This window comes from Pyrgilauda ruficollis, unplaced genomic scaffold (genome assembly GCF_017590135.1).
Source record: "Pyrgilauda ruficollis isolate IOZ18807 unplaced genomic scaffold, ASM1759013v1 scaffold13, whole genome shotgun sequence".
In the NCBI taxonomy this organism is placed as follows: Eukaryota; Metazoa; Chordata; class Aves; order Passeriformes; family Passeridae; genus Pyrgilauda; species Pyrgilauda ruficollis.
Genome location: NW_024511432.1, coordinates 5,212,349 through 5,233,522, shown reverse-complemented (window position 1 = coordinate 5,233,522; position 21,174 = coordinate 5,212,349). Strand labels below are relative to the sequence as shown.

The 21,174-nt window shown below is 53.0% G+C and overlaps 3 protein-coding genes across 5 annotated transcripts in view; 2 read left to right on the top strand and 1 right to left on the bottom strand.

The window, feature by feature from the left end:
- Window positions 1-2,674: 2,674 nt before the first annotated feature.
- Window positions 2,675-3,930, top strand: LOC121348923 (C-C motif chemokine 5-like). Its single transcript, XM_041458937.1, has 3 exons — window positions 2,675-2,795; window positions 3,144-3,255; window positions 3,606-3,930. Exons 1-3 carry the CDS (start codon window positions 2,729-2,731, stop codon window positions 3,709-3,711), a joined length of 285 nt encoding a protein of 94 aa, XP_041314871.1. The 5' UTR covers window positions 2,675-2,728; the 3' UTR covers window positions 3,712-3,930.
- Window positions 3,931-7,011: 3,081 nt separating this feature from the next.
- Window positions 7,012-8,586, top strand: LOC121348885 (C-C motif chemokine 3-like). Its single transcript, XM_041458867.1, has 3 exons — window positions 7,012-7,141; window positions 7,792-7,897; window positions 8,245-8,586. Exons 1-3 carry the CDS (start codon window positions 7,075-7,077, stop codon window positions 8,351-8,353), a joined length of 282 nt encoding a protein of 93 aa, XP_041314801.1. The 5' UTR covers window positions 7,012-7,074; the 3' UTR covers window positions 8,354-8,586.
- Window positions 8,587-9,449: 863 nt separating this feature from the next.
- Window positions 9,450-21,174, bottom strand: part of RANBP10 (RAN binding protein 10) — a 66,505-nt gene continuing 54,780 nt past the window's right edge. For 2 of the 3 annotated variants that reach the window (XM_041459007.1, XM_041459009.1), the window contains 5 exons: window positions 20,723-20,918; window positions 19,235-19,359; window positions 18,228-18,373; window positions 17,632-17,743; window positions 9,450-16,399 (listed from right to left, as the gene is read on the bottom strand). In XM_041459007.1, the coding sequence (XP_041314941.1) occupies window positions 16,269-16,399; window positions 17,632-17,743; window positions 18,228-18,373; window positions 19,235-19,359; window positions 20,723-20,918 (710 nt within the window). In that variant the 3' untranslated portion in view covers window positions 9,450-16,268. The remainder of the gene's footprint in view (window positions 16,400-17,631; window positions 17,744-18,227; window positions 18,374-19,234; window positions 19,360-20,722; window positions 20,919-21,174) is intronic. The other variant, XM_041459008.1, reaches the window with a different exon arrangement.

Sequence of the window (21,174 nt, the reverse complement as noted above, 5' to 3'; positions counted from 1 at the left end):
GGACCTTGTGCCAAGGGTGTCCCTCCACAAGCTGAGCTGCAGCATCTGTCTGCTGCTTGCTTAAACTCTAGGAGCTCTAAAAGGCTCAAGGTTGCAAAAAGGAGCCTGAAGTCCTCATTAAGCATCATTTCCCCTGATTGCTGCTCCACACAGAAGCCTCTCCAGTGCAGAGCCTCCCTCACACCCCAGGTTCATCCTCCACTTAACCCTGAGGTAGTTGATTGACCTCATTGGATAGAAATGGAAAAATGCCTCATTTTTAGTGTGTTTGAGGAAGCTGACATCAGATCTATTATTTAACCTTCCTTAACAAGATAAGGCCACTTCCAGTTTCGGGTGCAGGTGCATTGACCCGTGCCTCTTCTTGGCTGTCTTTGTGAGGGTTCCTGCCTGCCCACAGCGACGTTCTGCTCTGTCCCTGTGCCTTGGACGGGCTTGCCCAGTGAGTTAGTGCAGGCAGAACCTGGGGCAGGGCTCCTGGAAGGCATGCAGCTGTTGGAATGCTGCACAGCCTTCCTGGAGCCTCCGTGTCCTGTGATCCGGGCAGAGCTTCCACACAGGATGCATCCCAGATCACCAGCTCAGCGCTTGGTGCTCCCCAGTGTCCGTCTGTAGGAAGAAGACTTGGGAAGAGATTCTCATTTTTCTAATTTTAGAGTGTCTTTCCAGGCTGTTCCTGGAATCACGGGGATTTTGGGAAGGAAGAGCAGAATCACCTTTTGTTTGTGGTTGTGTCCTGAGTCAACCAGGGCTTCCCCATGGAGGGAGCACCCCAAAGAAATGGGAAGGAGCTTTACAGGCAGAAAGGGTGAAGGGGCTTTAAAGAAGCCAGGCAAGGATGTCTCATCTTGTAAATGGAAAAGGTTCAACGTGACTGAGTAGAACAGAAGAAAGCAGGGAAAACTTATTCCCAACCTTCCCACCACCTCCTTGGGGCAAGTTTCAGGCACGGGGTGATGCCCCTTTCTCCTGCCTTGCAGCCCAGCTGCTCTTGCAGGGCCTTCCCAAGTGCAGGATGTCTGTGGTTGTTTCCCAGCACAGCTGGGAGTGCTCAGTCACCCACTGAGACCCCAAACCCAGCTCGGGGCTGTTCTGCCCAACTCCTCTGTCCCCTCACTGCTGGCAAAGGCTGCATCTGAGGTGTCCCCTCAGCCTCCCTCCTCCTGCAGAATAACAAGATTCTGCTAATTTTTTTATGTAAACAAGCACATTCTTCAGAGTCTGTTCAAGTGAAAGGAAAACTTGGGACAGCAGAGGGGCTTTCCAGCACTTAAAACCCAATGTCTACACACCAGCCTTTCCCTTTCCAAAGAGAAAAAGAAGAAACCAAAAGTTCTCCAGGGAGTTGTGAGTCATCTGGCTTCCACAGACATGGCTTCAAATCCTGAGAAAAGGGAAGCAGAGCATCCTAGGCCTGATCTTGGGCCAGAAAATGAAACACAACTCTGCAGGAGCTTCTTAAGGTCCCTCCAGAGCAGTGGATCTTGAGCCTCCATCAGCAGGAAATGTGTGTGATGAAGCTGGGCTTGGGGAGCGTGACCAGAGCAGTTCTCAGCATTGGGTAGTTTTCCTCCCAAATATTTTAAAGGGCATCCAGGGATGGCAGTCCCAGGCACAATATCCTGCTCCGGAGAGTGGCTGGGGGTGCCAGTGTGAAGAAGGGTTTGAGGTGGCCCCTGGGGTGGTTCACAGGGAGTGAGGGAGGCCTGTGGTGCCAGGGGACCTGCACGGCACCCCTCTGCTCCATGCATCCACCTCGAGTCGGGTTACAAAAGGGAAAGGTGAGAAAAGTGTCCGAGCTGAGCATGACTGGCAAGGACCTGCACAGGGGCTCCTTGGACCTCCAGAGGGTCTGAAGAAAGGGGGCCCCAGCACAGGGGGAAGAACTGTCCCCCAGGTTGACAGAGGGGCTGCCCTCTTCCAGCAGGTCCCTGCAGGATCTGGGATGCCTCAGGGCTGTGGAGGGAGGAAGATGATGGAAATACACCCAAAGCCTCTGAGCAGTCATTTTTCCATCCATTCCCCTCAGCCTGACTCCTGCCCTGCCCTGAAGCTGGGGCTAAGCCAGCCCTGTCCCCAGGGAAAGGCTCCACTACACCCCCTCCTCTTTCCCCCCTCACTGCCCCGTTACAAACAGGGATTTTTCATGGAAAACTTGGGTTCCTCTCCATAGTACCAACATGGAATGGGATGCAATTTCTGCCAGTGTTTGCCAACTTGCCCCTTTCAAGCCACAGAGGGCTGGTGGCAGCAGCAGTCACTGTGCTTCTGTTTAATGCTTTCCAGGATTCACAAGCCATCCAGGCATCTCCAGCACATTTCTTTTGGCTCTGGGCTGAGTGACCTGGCATGGAACACCCAGCTTTGCCTTTCCTATGGCTATGAATCCCCTCCCTGAAGGCCCAGGAACTCTTGAGTTTACATCTGCAGAGAGGAGGATTTCACTTCCTTTGTGACTTTCCCTGTGTGGGTGAACACAGAAGCTGACACAATTTATTTAGTCTTTCCAGGTCTGCCTGGAATCCTAATGACCCTATGTGACATGGAAACCCCCATGGGCAACGAAGTGGAAGCTTTTCCTTGAATTAGGTTCCAGTTCTTTAGGAAAGGGATAACTGGGGAGGAGGAGAGAGTATAAATTGCAGCAGCTCCTTGCCTGAGCTCAGAGCTGAGCTCTCCCAAAGAGGCAGAGCAGCATCCTGCAAGGAAGAGCCCTCCCAGAGCCACCATGCTCACTGCAAGGACAGTCCTGCTGCTGGCTGGGCTCCTCACCCTCTCACCACGCTCCCATGAAGGTAAAGCCCCTCGTGGGCCACTGCTGCTGGCTGGGACTCAGGGCTGGCCATGGGCTGGTCAGGAAGGAAAGCCCTGGGCAGGGCAGAGCAGCACATCCTGGGGTGCAGGGGAGGATGGGGGCTGCTCCTGGGGCTGGGTGCCTTTGGCAGAGCTGCTGCAGGGCTGGGTGAGAGCCTGGAGCATCCTTCTGCCCCGGGAAGGAAGGAAGGAGGAGGGCACCCTGGGCTCCTCATGGCAGCATTTGCAGAGCCTGGGGGATGTAGTGTTCGTCAGCCCTGACCTGGGGAAGCTCCTGAGGGCAGGCTGCCTCCAGAGCCAGCCTCACCGTGCCTCTCTGTGTCCTGCAGCCCCTTACAGTCCAGCCGAGTGCTGCTTCGACTACATCAAGGGCGTCCTCCGGCTGGACTACCTGCTGGGCTCCTACTCCACCCCCAGGGAATGTTATTTCCCAGCAACTGTGTAAGTCCTGGCAGCTTCCCTGCTGCTGTGCTGTCCCCTGGGCTGTCACAGCTTCAGTTCTTCTCCATGTGGGGACAGGACAGGGACAGGTCTGTGTCACCTCCGTGATCTTCCAGCATGGAGAGGGGAGGACGTGGCTGTCTGGGCACTTCTGCAAGGCCACTGCAGCTCCTGAAGGCTCTGCACGGGCTCTGGGCTGCAGGATGAGCTGCTTGTAGGGCACCAAGGACCCAGGGACAGGCACAGGGACAAAGGGAAAGGAGAATGGATGCAGGGGAGGGAGGATGGTGTGGGCACAAGTGGAACCACAGCTGTCATTCCTCACAAAGCTTCACCTTTAACCTTGGCAGGTTTGAGACCAAGAAAGGAGCCAAGATCTGTGCAAACCCCGAGGAGAAGTGGGTGAAGAGAGCAGTTAAAATGCTTCAAAAAAAGAAAGAACTTCATGGTCCATGATGTAGAGGGGGTGCCCTGGTTCAGGCTGCCCAACACCCTGCTGGAAGGAGGGTTTGCAGTGCCCCTCAGAAGGGGTTAAGGATGTTCAGCTCCTGGGAGAGGGCACTGACTCCCCAGGGCCCTGAGCTGCATCCACAGCTGGGCACCAGCTCCTGGAGTGCTGCTGGCCCAGCCTGCACCTTCCTGCTGACCACAGCCACAAAATAAAGTTTACTTCATGTGAAATTGGAGAGTGGTGTCCTTTCTTGTCCCAGCCCACAACCGTGCTGCTGCCAGCAGCTGGGGCTGGCTCTTCCCACCGGGTCTCAGGGCAGGAAGGGAGGGCATGGATGGGACTTCAAGGGGACACAAAAAGGGCTGGAGACTCCTCGGAGGGTTTTTAGGTGCAAGACTGCCATCATTTCAGGCTGAGAGGTTTCACCTGTCCTTCTGCTGTCCCGTGGAGGAGCACAGCCTGCGTGCCAGGCGTGCCCAGGCCTGCGTGTCTCAGCTGGGCTGCAGGGAAGGCTTTCCCTGGCAGGAGGGACAGGCAGGGGAGGCTGAATCACACAGGGGATCCCTGCACACATCCCCCTGCCAGGGGCCATGGAGAGCTCAGCAGTGATCCCTGCCAGGGCTTTGGGTGGGGGAGCAGAACTGGAAGGGCAGGAGTGAGGAAAGCCATGAGTTAAAGGCAGTTTAATAAATAAAGCACAACTGGCACACAAGCAAAGCAAAATTAGGGATCAATTCTCTCCTTCCCATGGCTGGGCAGGTGTCCAGCCAGGGGGAGCAGAGCAGGGCTCCCTCACATGTAACAGTGACCTGGGAAGACAAATGCTGCAACTCTGAATGTGCCCCTACTTCCTCCTCCTTTCCCTGTGACAGTCCAATAAGGGGGAAAAAAAGGGGGAACCAGTCAAAAAAAGAAACCTACCCAAAAATCACCACCAAGTGATAAAGAAACCATCACTTGCACTGGCCCAGATGATGCTGAGCCAGTCCCTTGTGCCAGCACTCACAGCTCCTGGGGAAGGGGATTTTGGCAGCAGCAGCTCCAGGGATGCTTTCCCAGCAGAGGCAAAACCCACCCAGAGCTGAGGGGTGACCCTGGCACGCTGCAGGTCTGGAACCTGAGGTGTCACAGGTACCAAGAACTGGAGAACTCTGGGGGCACCAGGAGAGCCTGCAGCCTGCAAAGCTTCTTGAGCTGCTGCCTTTCCACTCCAGGAGTCCCCAGGCCATGGAGCCTCTGTTTGCTTGGGCTTGGTGCCCTCTCCTGACAGCTGTGGCTCGGACAGCAGCATTTATCATGGGCCAACAGTTCTGTGATAAAGTATTAGCTTTTGTGATGATCCACTCAAAACCCAAAGCATTTTATGAGTCAGACAATATTTCCCACCTCTATCCATTTCAATTTCTAAAGCAGGGGTTTTCCTCAGTCAGAAAATTTGTATTCAATTATTAATTACAGTGAGGTTGGACACCCATAAAATCCTCTGCAGAGTCTGTACCCCCTCTTCTCTCCAGCTGCCTTTGCATTTGCCTAAGCAGGAGCTCCACGCCTGGGCAGAGGCCGTGCCCCTGCTGGGAATGGCTCAGGAGGGTGCTGGGAACCCCCCAGGAGCTGCAGAGGAGCCTGGAGAAGACCAAAGCCAGACCCAAAGGTCCACTGCTGGGGCAGGGAGAGAAGCCCAGTCCTCCAGAGCCTTGTGGGGCCTTTCCAGGCTTTCAAACATCCAACATGCACTGATTTCCTCCATGAAGAACAGGCTGCGGAGGCATCTACTAATGCTTCTGGAGAGAATAAACAGCTAAGGGAAAGGAGGAGCAACTGTGTGCCTCAGGCAAGCCTGGAAAGGGAGCTCAGGGCTGGCACATAAGGTTTTCTGAGCCAGGGGATGCTGGTTGGAAAAAGTCATTAGCTCAGTTCTCCCTTAATTACAGTCATGTGCTTTTAACCCGTGCCTAGGAGCTGGAGTGAGCCTGGTGCCTGCTGGCCCCAAGGGTCTGTGCACTGGGGACGTGGGCAGGAGAAGCTGGGGGTGATGCAGAGCCCACAGAAGAGGACTGTGGCTGCTGTGTGTCAGGCATTTCCCCCTGCAGAGCCCTGCCTGGGGACAGTGGCACTAGAACCCAGTGGGGCTGTGCCCAGCTCTCCGTGTGGCCACCCTGCCCCATGCAAGGCCAGCAGACCCCATGCCCTGCAGACCATTTATTCTAAACCAGCATTTTCAGCACATTAGATCTGTTTCCTTCTCCTTTCTCCTTTCAGAGAAGTCGTGCAGACATGAGATAATCTTCAAAGAAACCCATTTCCACCTTTCTTCCCCTCTGAGACGCCTTGGATTGATTGCCTCATCCCCCAAGCCACAGCCTGTCCCCTCCTGTGCTCCCACTCAGCATCATCCATGCTGGCTCCCACCAGGACCTCACCTCTTCACACACAGCTGCATCTGCCTTCCCAGGGAGCAGATCCCTGCATGGAAGCCGGGCTGGTGTCCAGCAGTGCTCCGTGCTGCTGCCTGTGCCACCTGCCCCTCCTCCCTGGCACCTGGGATGACTCCTGGGGCTGTGCTGGGATTGTCCCATCTCCCTTGGAGCAGATGTCTGTGCACTGATGGCCACAAGCCTCCATCCCCCAGCTCTCACTTCAACCCCAGTGCTGGTGTGGGAGGCAGAGGCAACACAGGGCTCAGGCTTGTGTTCAGACCCAGACTCTCCTCACACTCCCCTGCCCCTGCCCCACTTCTTCCCCTTCTGTGAAGTCTGCTGAACCCACAAAAAGTACCTCTGACACCCCCTGCTCCAGGCTCCCTTCTGGATCAGTCCAGTGGCTTCTTCTGCCTGACATCCCATCCCATCCCATCCCATCCCATCCCATCCCATCCCATCCCATCCCATCCCATTGTGCTTTCCTGCCTGGCCCAGTGCTCTCTGTGTGCCCAAGGTGGCTGGGCAGGTTGGTTTGGATGGATCCATCACTGGCCTTTGGGCAAACCAACTAAACCCCCCGAGACCTGTCCCTGCTCAGGGACTCTGGGTTGTCCCTCCTGCTAGAAACAAACAGATGAGCCCTGGACTTGATGTCCTGCTTGCATGGGAAGATGGTTTTAATCTGCTTTCAGTTCCTAGAAGCTCCCTTGCCACGTCTTCCATAGAATGCAGAACTGCTCCTCAAACTTTTCCACCCACCGCTGGATGTGTCCCAAAAATAAACTACAGAAAGCCCCTTGACCCTGGCTTCTTGGTACACGTCTGAATTTTTGGAAATGCATCCTGAGTGGGTGGCAGGCAGAGGATAAATGACAGCGAGGAGAGAGCCACAGCCACAGCCACCGGGCAGGCGGCACAGGGGACAGGAGGAGCCAGCACGCTGCCACCATGCTGCCCGCAAGGACTGTCCTGCTGCTCACCCTGCTGCTCACCTTCTCCCTGCACCACGCCACAGGTGAGGAACCTCAGGGGCTGCTGCTGCTGCAGGCGAGGGCTCTGAGCCCTGGGGACAGCCCTGGGGACCGGGGACACCCCACGGGGGAGGTCAGGCAGGAAAGGCCAGCGGGGAGCGGGGATGGTGCTGCTGGCAGGAGCAGCAGCTCCCTGGGCAGGGCAGGGCAGGGCGGCACATCCCGGGAAGCAGGGAGGGATGGAGAAGGTGCTGGGTGGTCTCAGCAAAGCCAGACCTGGGGAGAGGCTGCAGGAGCTTGGAGGAGGCTCTGGCAGTTGTTACCCAGGTCTCAGCTGGATGAGCAAGGGTTGGCTGGAGGGAGAACAGGCAGCTTCCAAAACACCCTGCAAGTTGTGCTCCTGCCTTGGAAAACCCCAAAACCTCATCCCCAGACTGAGCACCCCGACTTTACCGTGTGCTCTGGTGGCTGCAGCAATTTGGGCTGTGAGGGGCCAGGTCCCAGGCTGTCCCCTGCCCCACCCCTGTCCACGTCCCAGTCCTGGGCTTGCTGTGTGAAGGGTGACAAATCCCTGCCATAGGATGCTATGGGAGCTGCTGAGGTGCTCCACAGCCTCCGTGCTGTCCCAAACCTGGTGGTGCCATTGCCTGGTGATGCAATTCACAACATTCACAACATCCCCTTCCCTCCACAGCCCACTTTGCACCCGTGGAATGCTGCTTTAAGTATGCACAGAAACGCATCCGACACCCTCAAAGCTTCTACGAGACATCCAAGGACTGCCCCAAGCCTGCAGTTGTGTGAGTATCCCAGGCTTTGCCCCCTATCCCAAATCTGGGATCCCAGATCTTTTCCTCCCCCATCCCATCCTGCCCCACAGACAGCTCTGTCCCAACCAGGGGGGGCTGTGGTAGGAAAGCAGCTCTGGGGGGTGGGCAAAGAGGGGAAAAAATGGATTTTAGTGCTTTCTGCTAATGCTAGTGGTCTGGGAAGGCTCAGACACTCACCATCAGCCCAAGGAGGGCACAGGCTGCTGGAGATGGCTCCAAGCCTTGATCCTGGATGGGGCTGCAAAAAAAATAATGCACGGGAAGGGAAGGGTTCATGGTTCGTGTTTTCACTCTTTTTCCTCACTTTCTCTTTGCAGGATTGTGGCTGCCAATGGTGATGAGATCTGTGCCGACCCCAAGAAGGACTGGGTGAAAAAAATCATAAAACGGCTTCAAAATAAAACAATAGATCAGTCCAGCATCTGACTTGCCCATCCAGTCTTCCTGTCTCTCGAGGGAGCCAGCAGGGCTGGCAGCCCTTCTCCCGCGGGTGCTGTGGCCGTGGGCACCGCCACTGCAGGAGGAGCCGTGCTGAGCCCCGGCAGGATCAGGTGTCACAGTGCCATGGAGCTGCCAGCTCCCGAGCTCCTCCTGCTGCCACTGCCCTGCCAGGATGTGCCTCTGGAGCAAATATTTATAATAAAGACTCATTGCCACAAGTTGCTGTTTGAACTTCTCCTGATTCTCCAGACCAAGCAGCAGATCCTAACAAACCCAGGGCTTGCTGCAAGCGAAAAAAAAGCCTGTGCCACAAGCTCGTGTTTCTGCAAACTGTGCCTGGTCACAGTGTGCTCCACTGGGAATGTGACAGTGGAGCCAGGCCTTGACCCACGGGTCAGGACCCATAGGTGAGGTTACCTCACCCCCAGGCAAAGCTGTGCATCCTCAGGGCGTGCTCACAGCCCCACGGGCTCTGCAGGTGCTCCAGAATTAAGGGGAGGGCTCTGGGAGGAGATACTGATCTACCAAACTCTCAATACCATGACAGCTTCCAAATGTGCTGGTGGTCACTGCAAAGTGACTGAGGGACATAAGGAACAATGTCCACAGTGCCAGGAGGGTGAGGACACAACCCCTTCAGCTGGACAGAGGCGTCCTGGCTGCCTGGCCCTCCGCAGGGCCAGGGAAGGGTGGGAGCAGGGTGGGATCCCAGACACTAAAACCAGGCAGCACCCATCTTCTCATGGGAGAGCTGCAAACAAGGGAAAACCTCAGAAGGGCAAAAACAAGGAATGGGGCAAATGATCCTCAGCCTAAAGCTTCATCCGTGTTTTATGCTCATGGCTCGAAAACACTTCAGGGCTGTATTTTCCAGGATACTGAATGGCACAGGAAAAACATCCCTAATGACATTTTTGCCCATGAACTGTAAGCACATGGGAGGAAGCAATGGTGGAAGGGAAGCTGAAACAGAATCAGACACTGGGGGACAAACACCTCGAGGACTGTGCATCCCCTGTCAGAGGGGACACAGCCTTCCCTGATGAGCAGAGACTGACAAAGCACACGGCTCCACACTGGCTCTTGCACATGGATGTGTATTTTAATAAAAATAATTCTGTCAATATACAGCAGAATGTCGATTTCTTTACCATATTTCCAGTATATTTTCATAGGCTTTTTCTCAGTTAAAATCCACCCCCCCCGAGCCCCTTTTTTGAAGTTTTCATGCGAAGCATCAGATAACTTAATTCACAAATACTAAGCGTAGACTGAACCAATGTGCACAGTTTGTGTAACGTCCACGTAGCCAATGCTGTACCAGAGAGGTGAAACTCCCTCCAAAGGCCTGGAGAAGCCTGGGGTGCACAGGGAGCTGTGCCCAGCGGCGGCCGCTCCTCCAGGGCTGCCGGGAAACCTCGCACCCCATGCTCCAGCTGAGCATTTCATACCTGAGTTTTGAGCAACCAGCAGGAGAGGAGAGTTCACTGTGTGCTGGGCAGGTCCTGGGGCTTGCACTGCTGTGTGTGAGAGCTTCAGGGGCCGCAGCCTCCTCCTGCCTCCCCAGCTGCACAGGCGGGACCGAGAGACACGATCCCAATCCAGCGCCGGTGCAGTCCTTGGTCTGGAAGTCACCATACTTGTGGTTTTCAAATTTTCTTTAAAATCTGGATTATCCCCAGAGCTGCTGCTGCTTCTCCTTTCTCCAAGTCTAAGCCTCTGAGAAGCCCAGCATACAAAAATCCCTCTGTGCTCCCTTCTGGAGGAAGGATGCGGCTGAAGTCCTCCCGAGCAAAAACGTCCAAGTACACCCCTGGACCCAAGTGGAGTGACCAGAGAAATGGTGTCTGCCTGGCCACGGGACCTTCAGCAAGGAGCAGAGGTTTGCATGGCCTCCAGGAATGTTTCTGTGGTGATGTGAGTGTGAATTCCACACAGGACTTGTGGGTTTCCCACGAGCAGGAGAGTTAAGCTTCCCTCCTGGAAATAAAGAGCTGGCAGGACGTGTGTGTGCTCCTCAAGCCTGGAGGATGCCCTGGCTTGCTGGACACTGCTCCAGCTCAAGCTGCAGGCTCTGAGCTTTGGTTTGGGATGTGGGGAGAGGGACAGACATGTCAGGTTCACTCATCCATCACCTGCCCCCTCTTGTTGCAGGGCAGGATGGTGGAGAGCAGCTAGTGCTGGCTATACAAGAGGTCTCCAGGTTCTCAGCTCCTCCCTTTTTCTCCCAAATCTGCTGCAGCTGCCCTCACACAGCCCCAGCAACACTTCCTCCAGCTCTCTGCCCCTACACAGCACATGGGACAAGGCTCACAACCAGCTCTGGATCTGACCAAGAACTGCTGGATTGCAGTTCCCTCCCTCACTCATCCCTCTGGGGCAGAAGGGTCCCAGCAGCAGCCAGCATGTCCCCTGGCATGTCCCCACACAGAAACACCTGTCCCCTGGCAAGTCCTTCTGCAGAAACACCTTGGTACAGCTGGAGACCCAACACTTGCTCTCTCCTGCCCCTCCACTGAGGCTGCTCTCACACTGGCAGGGCTGGAAGGAAGATGCTCCCCTGCAAAAGGTTTTCCTGGGTGGAAGAGGAGCCCTTGCTCCTTCTCCCAGGCTGTCACCAGCTCCACGGGGCCTCACTGCCCCAGGACTGGAGTGTGAGGGACCTTTCTGTCCACCTGCTGCCACAGGACAGTTCAAGTCTGCACTGCTTCTTATGGGGAGAACTCCCTCATCCCATGTGGTGCACCACACAGCTTCCTGGCACTGACACACTGCTCTGCAGCCTGGCTGCCACAGGTCACCTTCTCCACCAACCCCAGGACAGCAGAACTCTGGAACGTGTGTCTAAGCAGCATGTGCTACATGTTAACACAGACAGGTACCAAAGCACAGCTGCAATCCAGCCTGGCTTGCTTCGCTGAAGGAGGAGATGTTCATCATCCCTGATACCCAAGGTGGAAAATGACACATTCAATCCCTAGAACTACCTCCAGCAGCTCTGGTTGCTCCAGTTTTTCAAGGCAGCCTCAAGAACAAAGCTATTTAAAGAATGGTAAAGATGCCTTAATAAAACGTGAAAAACAAGGACACAGCTTGAGGACAGATTGAGATGTCACTGTGAAAAAGAGAAGGAAGGATATGGGAAGATCCTGGGTGTAGGTAACCATGAGGAATGATGCTCCCAGAGGAGCCCATTCTCCATGCCAGCCACAGCTGCACCTCCTGTGTCCAAATCCAGTGGGCAGCAGCACAGAGAGGACCACCAGGTGCTGGAAATGGAAAGAGCAGCCACCTTTCACCACAGCTGTCTCACACCCCAAGGCAACAAGCTCCAGCTTTGGCTGCCATGGCCTGAGGGACAGCACCCACTGGACAAGCTCCCCTGAAGGCTGGATGCTGTGCATTGTCCAGTGCCTCACTGGGAGTGCCTCTCTGCTCTTCTGGCCACACACGAGGGCTCAGCTCCCAAGAGACTCCAGAGGAATGGCAGAAGTGCTGCAGCCAGCCCAGCTGCAGCTGATGGGTGGCAAAAAGGGACTGTCACATGTGGACCTGCCCCTTTAGGCCAGCAGGGAAGAACAAGCCAGGAAGGGCAGCTGGAGTTGCCACATCCATGCTTGGCACAGACAAGAGCCCCAGAGCTGGCCCTGGTCTTGGAGCAGCTCCCACAGCACTGCAGACACCACTGTGGCCATGCAGCTGGGGGAATACTGGGATTGTGGGAGGCAGAGAAGCAAGAAAGCTTTGCTGGTAGCAGTAAGAAGTTTTCCCAAAAGCAGCTGGCTCTGTGAGCACACTGCAGGATGCACAGGAATTAGATTGCTGCCCTCCTTGCTCACAGGAGAGCTTGACTGAGAGCTCTCTCAACCCTCTAAGACTTGGAATAGCTTTGGTTAAATACTTGCTAAGCTAGGCTCATGGAGTACCAAGAGGAATCATCTGGAACAAGATGGTTCCAAGAGGAACAGGAGGAACAAGATGCTGCACCCCTGGTACAGGAGAGATATCCACCAACTGGAATGCACCCAGCAGAGCCACTAAATGGTCACAGGTTGATTACCAGGTGTATGTGGTGGATGCTCCTCCAAGAAACACTTATCCCAGCTACTCCAGTGCATCTCACTCCAAAGTTCTTGATGCTCTCACTCTCAGCTTGTGGGGCCAGCAGAAACCCTTGTCCATGGGGAGGGAAGCCTGTGATGTAATTCAGCTCCATGGAGCTCTCTCCACAGAAGGACACTTTAACCAAGGCTCCAGGTCTGGAGTTGCCGAAATGCTCCTCTCAAAAGGCCACTTAACAGGCAGAGCACTGGACTCACACCCAAAGCCCAGGGTGTGCAGGTCTGAAATCAGGTTCCACCAGGTCCCTGTGAAATGTTTTCCTTCTGCAAGGCCCTTGCTGCAGTGCCAAGTGCCAGGAAGGTGGCTGGGGTGTCCAGAGCACAGAGCTGGAGTGTGTTTGCTGCTCCAGATCACAGCTCTGTGATGGTGCCTCTGGGCTCATCAGGGGACAGCTGGGAAAAGGTTCAGTTGTCCCAGCATTCAGTGGCATTTCCCAGGTCCTGGGAAGGACACACAGCTGGAGAGCCTCTCCTGGAGCTGAGGAATACTGCTTGTGCAGGGTCCAGCTGAGCTCTGGAAAACATCCCAGCCTCTGAAGCCAGCCCAGCAGAGAGCAGCCTGTGAGTCAACCACACACCATGGAAATCCTGCACCAGTGCTATCAGCACTGCAACACAGCCCTGCTGAGCCCTTGTCCCCTCAGCAGGAATGGGAAAGCAGCAGTTTCCCCTACAGGCTCCACATTAAAACATGGCTGTACTGAAGGACTCTTGGGAGCAGTGACCAGGTTGCTTGAGGCACTTGGAATAACAAAACCCAAATAATTTTTATAAAAGTCACTTTTGAATTGCCATGTAGCCTTGTAGCCTCTGGTTAGGTGTACAGCCACATTCAGTGTTACAGACTCCATTTTAGCTGTGTTTTTAAAAACTACTGCAATAATCCAAGTTTCAGCTAACATGAACCATCAAAGAGCAGCCAGGGAGATTCAAAGGCAAGAGGCTTTGAAATACAACCTGAGAAACCACATCAGAAATCCCATCTAGGAATCAGGGGTAGGTTGGGACCTACATCTCACCACAAACACACTTATCTTCCCCATACTGAGTCATGGCCACATTAGTCAGAATCTGAGTACAAGAAGCAGAAACCACTGGTGAAACCACCAGAACACTTGAAGTAAATTAAAAAAAACAAATAACATCCATCACACATTTCTTGGCACCAAAATAACCAGATATCTAGGAATATCTCTTGGTTGGTTTTTGGTAGTGAAACCAAAATGAAAAAAGGACAGTCAGGACTCTAGGACAGTCAGCAAAGCTTTGCTGAGAGACCAAATGGGGCATTAATATGACACATGATGAAGAGACTTGGCTTAAAGAAACCACAAAGAGAAGGAATAAAAAAACCCTCAGAAAGATAAAGATGGTGATGCTATGAAGATGAGAGAGGTCTGACTGCAGCCAGACTGCTGCAAGTGGTGACCAACAGCAGAGGAAGCTGCCAGACAGGGAAGGCAAAGCAAGGTCCTGGAGTGCTCCAACCTCAGCAGCCAGAATCAGCCCAGCAGTGTGCTGTCAGCCTGAGTGTGAGGAATGGAAACCTGCAGGAGAATCCCACCAGGCAGAGCTCACATGCTGCCTTGGCACATCTGGGACCTGAGGCTTTGGGAAGGAAACCTTTCACTGAGTTATCTCTGCACCTGCAGCAAGGCAAGGACAGCAGGCTGGGCTAAGATCCACCAGCAGAGCTGGCAATCAACAGATGAGCTTTCAGGCACATGAGCTGTTCCTGGAGAAGAGCTGAAGAGAAGCCCCAGACTGGCAAGTTAAATTCTGCTTGCTGCAGCTCTCTGCCTCTGCCCGTCTCCCTGGAAGAAAGGCTGTGGTAGAGCTCCCTCTGCTTTTTGCAGCTGTACCAGTGATCTGATTAAAGCATCTCCTGCAGCTCTAAACCTCCTGCTTCTTACACCACTGCCCCTACACACTGCACACCTTCACCAAAAGGCAGGGATAATGTTCCCAACCATCTCCAACACCATCTGCACATTCACTGCCACAGCCTGTCCTGGCACCTGCTCCCCTGCTCTGCCTAAATTTCAGACCTCGTGTGCCAGCTGCAAATCCATCCTGCAAATCCAGAAAATCCTTAAAGCTTTGGGCTGCTGCTACTTTTCCTCTCAGTGGCACGCAAACTCTTGATGCTTGAAGCCCTGGCACAGGCTAACCTCCATTTTAAGGACAAACCTCAACAAAACCTGTTCATCTTTCATTGACCTTCCAAAAAAAATTCCTGAACAGCAGTAAAATTCATGTTTGGTTTGAGCTCCCTTGGGTCCTCCCCAGAGCTACTGACCTAAAATTAATTTGGTGCAGAACCTGCCAGGCTGAACCTGCCATCTCCTAATGGTACAGCAGAGGATGCAAAGCACACAGTGCTGCCAGGCAGCCTGGCCAGGTAACAGAACATCCTCAGAAACACTCACAGGTGGGCTGAATGCTTAGTAGCACTCAAGTCCCTGGGCCTGGCACACAGCATGGACACACTGGTCCATTTTATTCAGAGGTTACTCACCCACAGATCCTTGCTGGCCTCTTTTGGGACCGGAACTTCAATAATTATCTTAATAATCCCTAAAGAAACACTGCTGCTCCTTTCTGAATGGCTCAGGCCCCACAGAGCTGGTACTGACCCCAACCTGCAACCTGACCTCAGCTTGTCCCACCTGCAAGGACAAGCACAGCTCAGCCCAGGTTTCTCCAGACACTTCCAAATTTCAGAAGTGCTCATTTAGATCACTGTTACAGGGATGGGAGAGGGCAGGAAATACTGTTATTACTGAGTTAGTGGCAGAGCCCTCCTCTATGGAGAAAAATGGAGGATTTGCTATTTAATTAAAAATTGTCAGCCCACCAGGGCATCGCCCACGGATATTTCTGGCCAACTCACATGACCTGGTTCTACCATACTGTGGCAGATAACTTCATATTCATCAGTCCTGTCCCTCCAGCTGTTCAGAGAGCTGGATTTATCTCTTTCTCAGGGCTGTGAGATGCTTCTATAGCACAATCACCAATGCAGGCAATGTTAATCCTCTACTCCCACTCACAAAGCCAAGACTGAGAGCCTTGGGCTCTGAAGAGAGGCACCATGAAGGACCAGGCTCCTCCAATTTCCATCATTAGTGCGTGACAGGACCTACCTCACCCGGCCTCCTGAGGAGCTGTATGGTGTGTGTGGCTGGGATCAAGTATGTGGGCAATAAATACATCAGTGACTTTGTGGAGGTGGAAGAGACCTTTTTAATAAACATGATTCAAATAAAATTAAAAAAAAAATCCCTCTGAACTGCCACTGTGAGAAGAGTTCGGATTACTAGCACGGATGATGCTGTATGTGCACGATGGAGGGAGAAGGGAAGAAAAGAACAAGCTGTCACCAACTTGATGAGCTTCCTCAGTAAATCAGCATAAACCAGCTCAGCAAAACTCTCCAGATAAAATATTGGTGGAACCATGAAGAAACAACTCAAATCAAAACAAAAAGAGAAAAATCCCTACATCAGAAGGTGCTACATTAGAATAACCAGCGAAATACTGAGCGCCGCTGGAGCCGCAGCAAGGGCAGGAGATGGGTCAGACCTGCCAGACTTCCCGGGGTCAGGAACAGCCACACGCTGAGGGACTCACTCAGTCCTTGCACAGGCAGTGTGTGTGTGCTACAGGGGTGTTGGTGGCAGGGAGGTCAGGCTATCGAACGAGGTGGTGGTGCAGAGTGGCAGCAGCACAGGGGGAAGGGCAGCACTCCACGACGGCAGCTCCGTCCCGCTCGGCTGTCAGTGCAAATAATCGTCTACTCTGGCAAAGGAGCAGGAGCCCAGGCCCACGCGAGCCATGAGCCGCAGACACTCCGAGGCCTGGCCCAGGGCGAGCATCAGCGGGGGCTGCTTTGGCAGGTTCTGAGATTCTGTGGGGGCAAAGAAAAGAGCTGTTCAGAAGAGGTTTGGCTGGTGCTGGCTCACCGGTGCTCGGGCCTCTCTCTGTCCCGACTGGGCACCAAGCCCAGATCCCTGGCAGAAGGTGCTGGCTCTGCAAGGAAGCTGCTCCCAAATACTGCCAGCTCCAGGCTGCTGCTGCTGCTGCTGCACTCACCCCACCACCCATGATACATCCCACAGCTCAGCAGGGTCTTCGAGAGAGTGCTGCGGTGCTGGCCAGAGCAACAAAAAGGCAACGAAGCTACTGCTGATGCTGTTTGCCAGAAAATCCTTAAAACATGAGATATCAAAGCATGGAGGAATAAGGAAAGACAGGAGAATCTGGTCCCAGCTGGGAGGCAACCTCTCCATTTCTGCCACTTGTGCAAGGCTGCACAGCAGCCCAGGCCCTGCATGAACTCACTCCCTCATCACCATGCCTTTACAGACATATTTTCTGAGGGAACCCTCAGCTAGCTGCTAACCTGTGTGATGAAGCATGTCCAGACACCACACCTCCCTGGTGACAGCCCTCAGCAATTTGTCCATGCTCCTCAAGCAATGGACAAACAGCTGCTGATTGTCAGGGAAGGGACCCTCCCTCCCAAAACATGCGATTTCTGTTCCTCTGCTCAGCCAGAACATGAGCCCTCATGGGCACGTCCATCAAGTTGTTCCTTTCCCCAGAAGATAATCTCTAAATCTCCTTCTGGAACAATGAGTATGAGATGCACAGACCCCATAGGAAATCTGCCTGGGCACACGGAGCCAATCTGGGCAGAGGATGCAACTGCATTCCCTCCTAGAAAATAGGATGATACCAGGGCTGAACTCTGCTAACCCATACAGCTGGAAAAGAACCCTGGTAAAGCCCACAAAATTATTCAGGTGGGTTCAGAGCATGAAGGGAGAGGGGCAGGAAATGCACCAAAGAGATCTCATTTTCTTCAGTGAGCAGGGAAGGAAAATCCTGAGGTGCATCCTTGGGAGCAACGTTGAGGAATATGCAAGGAAGGGAGTCAAAATAGGAGGGTATCAGGGGATCTGTTCTCTGCAAGCTTCCCTCCTACTCCCCTTCCTGCATTACTGCCCTGACAGTCCCCAGCAACAGAAAGAAAGGCCAAAGCTAAACACAAGTATTTCTGACAGGTTTGCCTGTCACAGGACAGCCCTTGAGAGCAGGTATGTCTGGGGAAACACTCCCCCAGGAACCAGATCTTACCCAAAATAGCACTATTGAGAGCAGCACACACAGGTTCCCTCTGGATCGGGTCCAGCTGTTGCCCGACAGGGCAGTTCCAAGGGTCTGAGTAAGCTAACAAGCTAAAGGCATCCTGTAAGGGAACAGAAAGGAATAGTGAGATCAGGCAGGGCTGCAAACACACAGGAAAACCACCAAGTCCAGCTGGGGCACCTCCTGCAGTCACCATGGTGACAGGTGCCTACCTCCTGAAAAGAAATGGCCTTTTTCCTCTTGGCAGCAAGTGACCATAGTGGGACATCAAGACAGTGGGTTAAAGAGGGTGCCCCCTCCACCTGGCAGGGAAGCCAGCATGGGAAGGCAGGTGAAGTGTCACCTGGAGAGAAAAAGAGCATGCAGTTGCTCCAGGAAGCCAGGCAGGAGCTGCATTTCTTCCCTCTTGTGCTGAGAATTGGGTGCAGATGCTCTACATTCATTGGTTGATCTCTGATTCCCATGTAGGTCCCTTCTTGCTCAGCAGGTGCAGAAGTGGGGGCCACTCAGGTATCTGCAAGGGAACCCACAACCCCGAGCTGACCCAGAGAACTGCTGCAATGCAGCACAAGGTTCAGGCTTACCTGAAGCATCTTTTTGTGCATGGTGTTCTTCCCATACTCTCTGCAAAGCTGCTCGCTCAGGATCTGCAGCTCCCGTCCAAACTGGATCATTCTCTCTGTGGCAGCGTGGTTCCCTCCACAGAGCTGCCTCTGGGGGCAGCTGTCTTCTAAGGAGAAGCAGTGGAGAAGGAACAATCATCTTGCATTCCCCACCAATGCCCACTGTGTGTCAGGATACCCACAAACTCCCTTCTGGAACAGGCAGCTGCTTCCTGCCCTAAGTTTATCCCAGTGGAAGCTTCCTGTGATCCCTGCCCTACAACAGCCAGCAGTGGGCTTGTCACAGTGCCTGGTAGATACAGGGAAGATCTGAGCTCTTTTTAATGCCTGAGAACTACCTACAAATCAAGTGTCCTGATAAAATCCCGGCAGCTTCAACTCCATCTGTTACCCTTTCATGTATGTAAACAGGGCATATAACCCAGAAAGCCCTGGTCTAACAAATCCTGGACTCAGAAAACTTTCAGTCAGAGATGCCAACACCACCAGCTTCCCAGTGTTAGTGGCCACAGGAGCCTTCATAACTGCAAGAATCAGTTTCAGAGGCAGTGTAGCTGCTTCCTCTGCTCCCTCCTGGCTAAAGCACCCACAAACAAGACACTCATGGCTGCCAGCTGTGCTGAGGCCACTCTGCAGCTGGACATCACCAGCCTGGCACAGCCCAGCTCAGCTCCCCAGCAGGCAGGCACTTCTGCCAGGACTGCTCTGAGCTCAATTTCATGACCAGCATGGAACAAACCTTTGACTCCTATTGTTTTCCCTGCTCCAAAATACCACCAGCATTGCTGGGAGTCTATGAAAAGCCAGACCTAGTTTTAGCTCCAGGATAGATTAATTTTCCCCATGAAGCAGGCACTTCATTCACTGAGGCAGCCCAAAGTACATGCTTTTTCCCCAGAATTCAATCAGTTTTAACTTCTGACACCAGCTCCTATGTTCCTTTACCCCTCCTGCCCCTGAGGACCTACCCATGCTGGACTCATCTGTCTGCAGGATCTCCTCGTGTTTGTAGGTGCCATTCATTATCCTGGTGGAGGAATTCTCCAGGACTCCGTTGGGGTAATGCTCAGCCTCCATTTCCATCTCGCTGTCACTGAAGTGAAAGGAGGGAAGAAAGGTCAGATGTCTAAATTAAAAAGGAAAGAAATTAAGAGCTTATGTGCCAAACAGTGCCCAGCAATGGCCAGCACACCAGAAAAGGTGCCAGCTGGACTACTGGGAGTCATGGTCCAAGTCAGTGCAGCAAAAATTGTTGCAGGCTTCTGAAGACAATTTATGAAACAGGTTTCTGTTCCCTAAGTTCTTGTCATAATTCCAGGTGCAGAACATTTTTCATTTTCCCTTCAGGAAGTGGTGATACTTGGGATAGTAAACAGCAGCCAGGTAACAGATAACACACTCAGAGACTGCACAGGAGGAAAATCTTGGCTATGATACATCCCCAGTCCTTGCAAACAGTGCACCACTAAACACTTAAATGCCCATGACAGCAGGCTGACTGAGACTGCTGATTAACTACTGATTAATTGAAATTATGAGAAGATCCTACTGGAACATGGGCTCTACATTAAAAAAATACAAAGAATGACAAATCCAGCATCATTAAATGATTCTGGTAAATTGAGTCTGAACAAGTGTTTCTCACTCAGTTACATGCTAGGTGGCTCTCCAGAGGTCACAAATGAGCCTACAAACTGCCCTGCAAGCCGTGCTCAGCACAGCACTTGAAGAATGAGTGCCAGCTGCAATTAACAAGAGATTCTTTTAATCACAGTGACACCCTCTGCTCCACTGAGGCTTTAGACAGCCCTGCAACAGCAGTGTGGAGAGTGAGCCCAAAGAAAGCTCAGTTTTCACCACAGCTCACTCTGCTCCACACTCCAGAAAAGGCAGCAGTGACTGCACTGAACTGTTGGATCACCTGTGGCTTCTTGGAGAAGGGAGGCTCAGTCTGACCTGCTGTCACAGCATGGAACAAATTACTGCTGGCTCAGAGGCTCACCTGGAAGGAACAGGGCAACAGCAGCCCAAGGAAATTACACAAGAGGGCAATGCACCAAGCCACTGTGGCCTGAGCTGCTGCCTCACACAGTACAGGGCAGGAAAGCTGCTCAGCAGGAACAAGTGGCTGGCTGAGGCAGCAGAAACAACACCAGGCTGACTGGGGAAGCTTCTGGAAAACTATCACACTGGCATCCAAAGGCATCAGTGTAATGGGACAGCTTGGTGCCTGAAACAAGAGCATCACAATATTCCTTATGACATGAACCTCCAAGTGTGAGCCACAGCAGGGCACCCAGAACAGGTTTGTGTCTGCTGGGCATAGTAGTGACCTTGCAGATAACAATATTGCTCAAAAGGGTAAGACAGATGCCCTTCTGGCTCCTTAGAAAGCAGACTGAGATTTGCCTCACCATCCCACCCCCCATCAGGTGTCTCCAGAGGAAAAACAATACCTGGTTTCTTGATTACTCGTACTACTGTGCTGCTGAGATTTGGTAGAATCTGTAGAATTGGACTCCGAGTAGTTCACAGATGAAGGGGAAGAGGAGGAGGAAGATGAAGATGATGAACTCAGTGTTGGGTATTTACTGTGACTCTGTTTGCTTTTTGTGGACATGACTCCATTGCTACAGGTTGGACTATCTGCTCCTGAAAGCCAAGAAGAAAGAAAAATGAGACCAGACTGACAATGCCACTCTGTTGTGAAGCCAAGAGTTTAGCAGGACACCAAGCCCCAAAGGAAGAAAGCAAAATAAGACAGCAGATCTTAAACTATGGTTTATCATTCTGAAATTCAATGGGGTTTAGAGAAGACACAAATGAATATGAAAGGAACCCCACTGCTCACCAGCAACATCTGAGCTTCATGAAGTTCTAAAAATGGGCTGTAAATTGGAGATTGGCA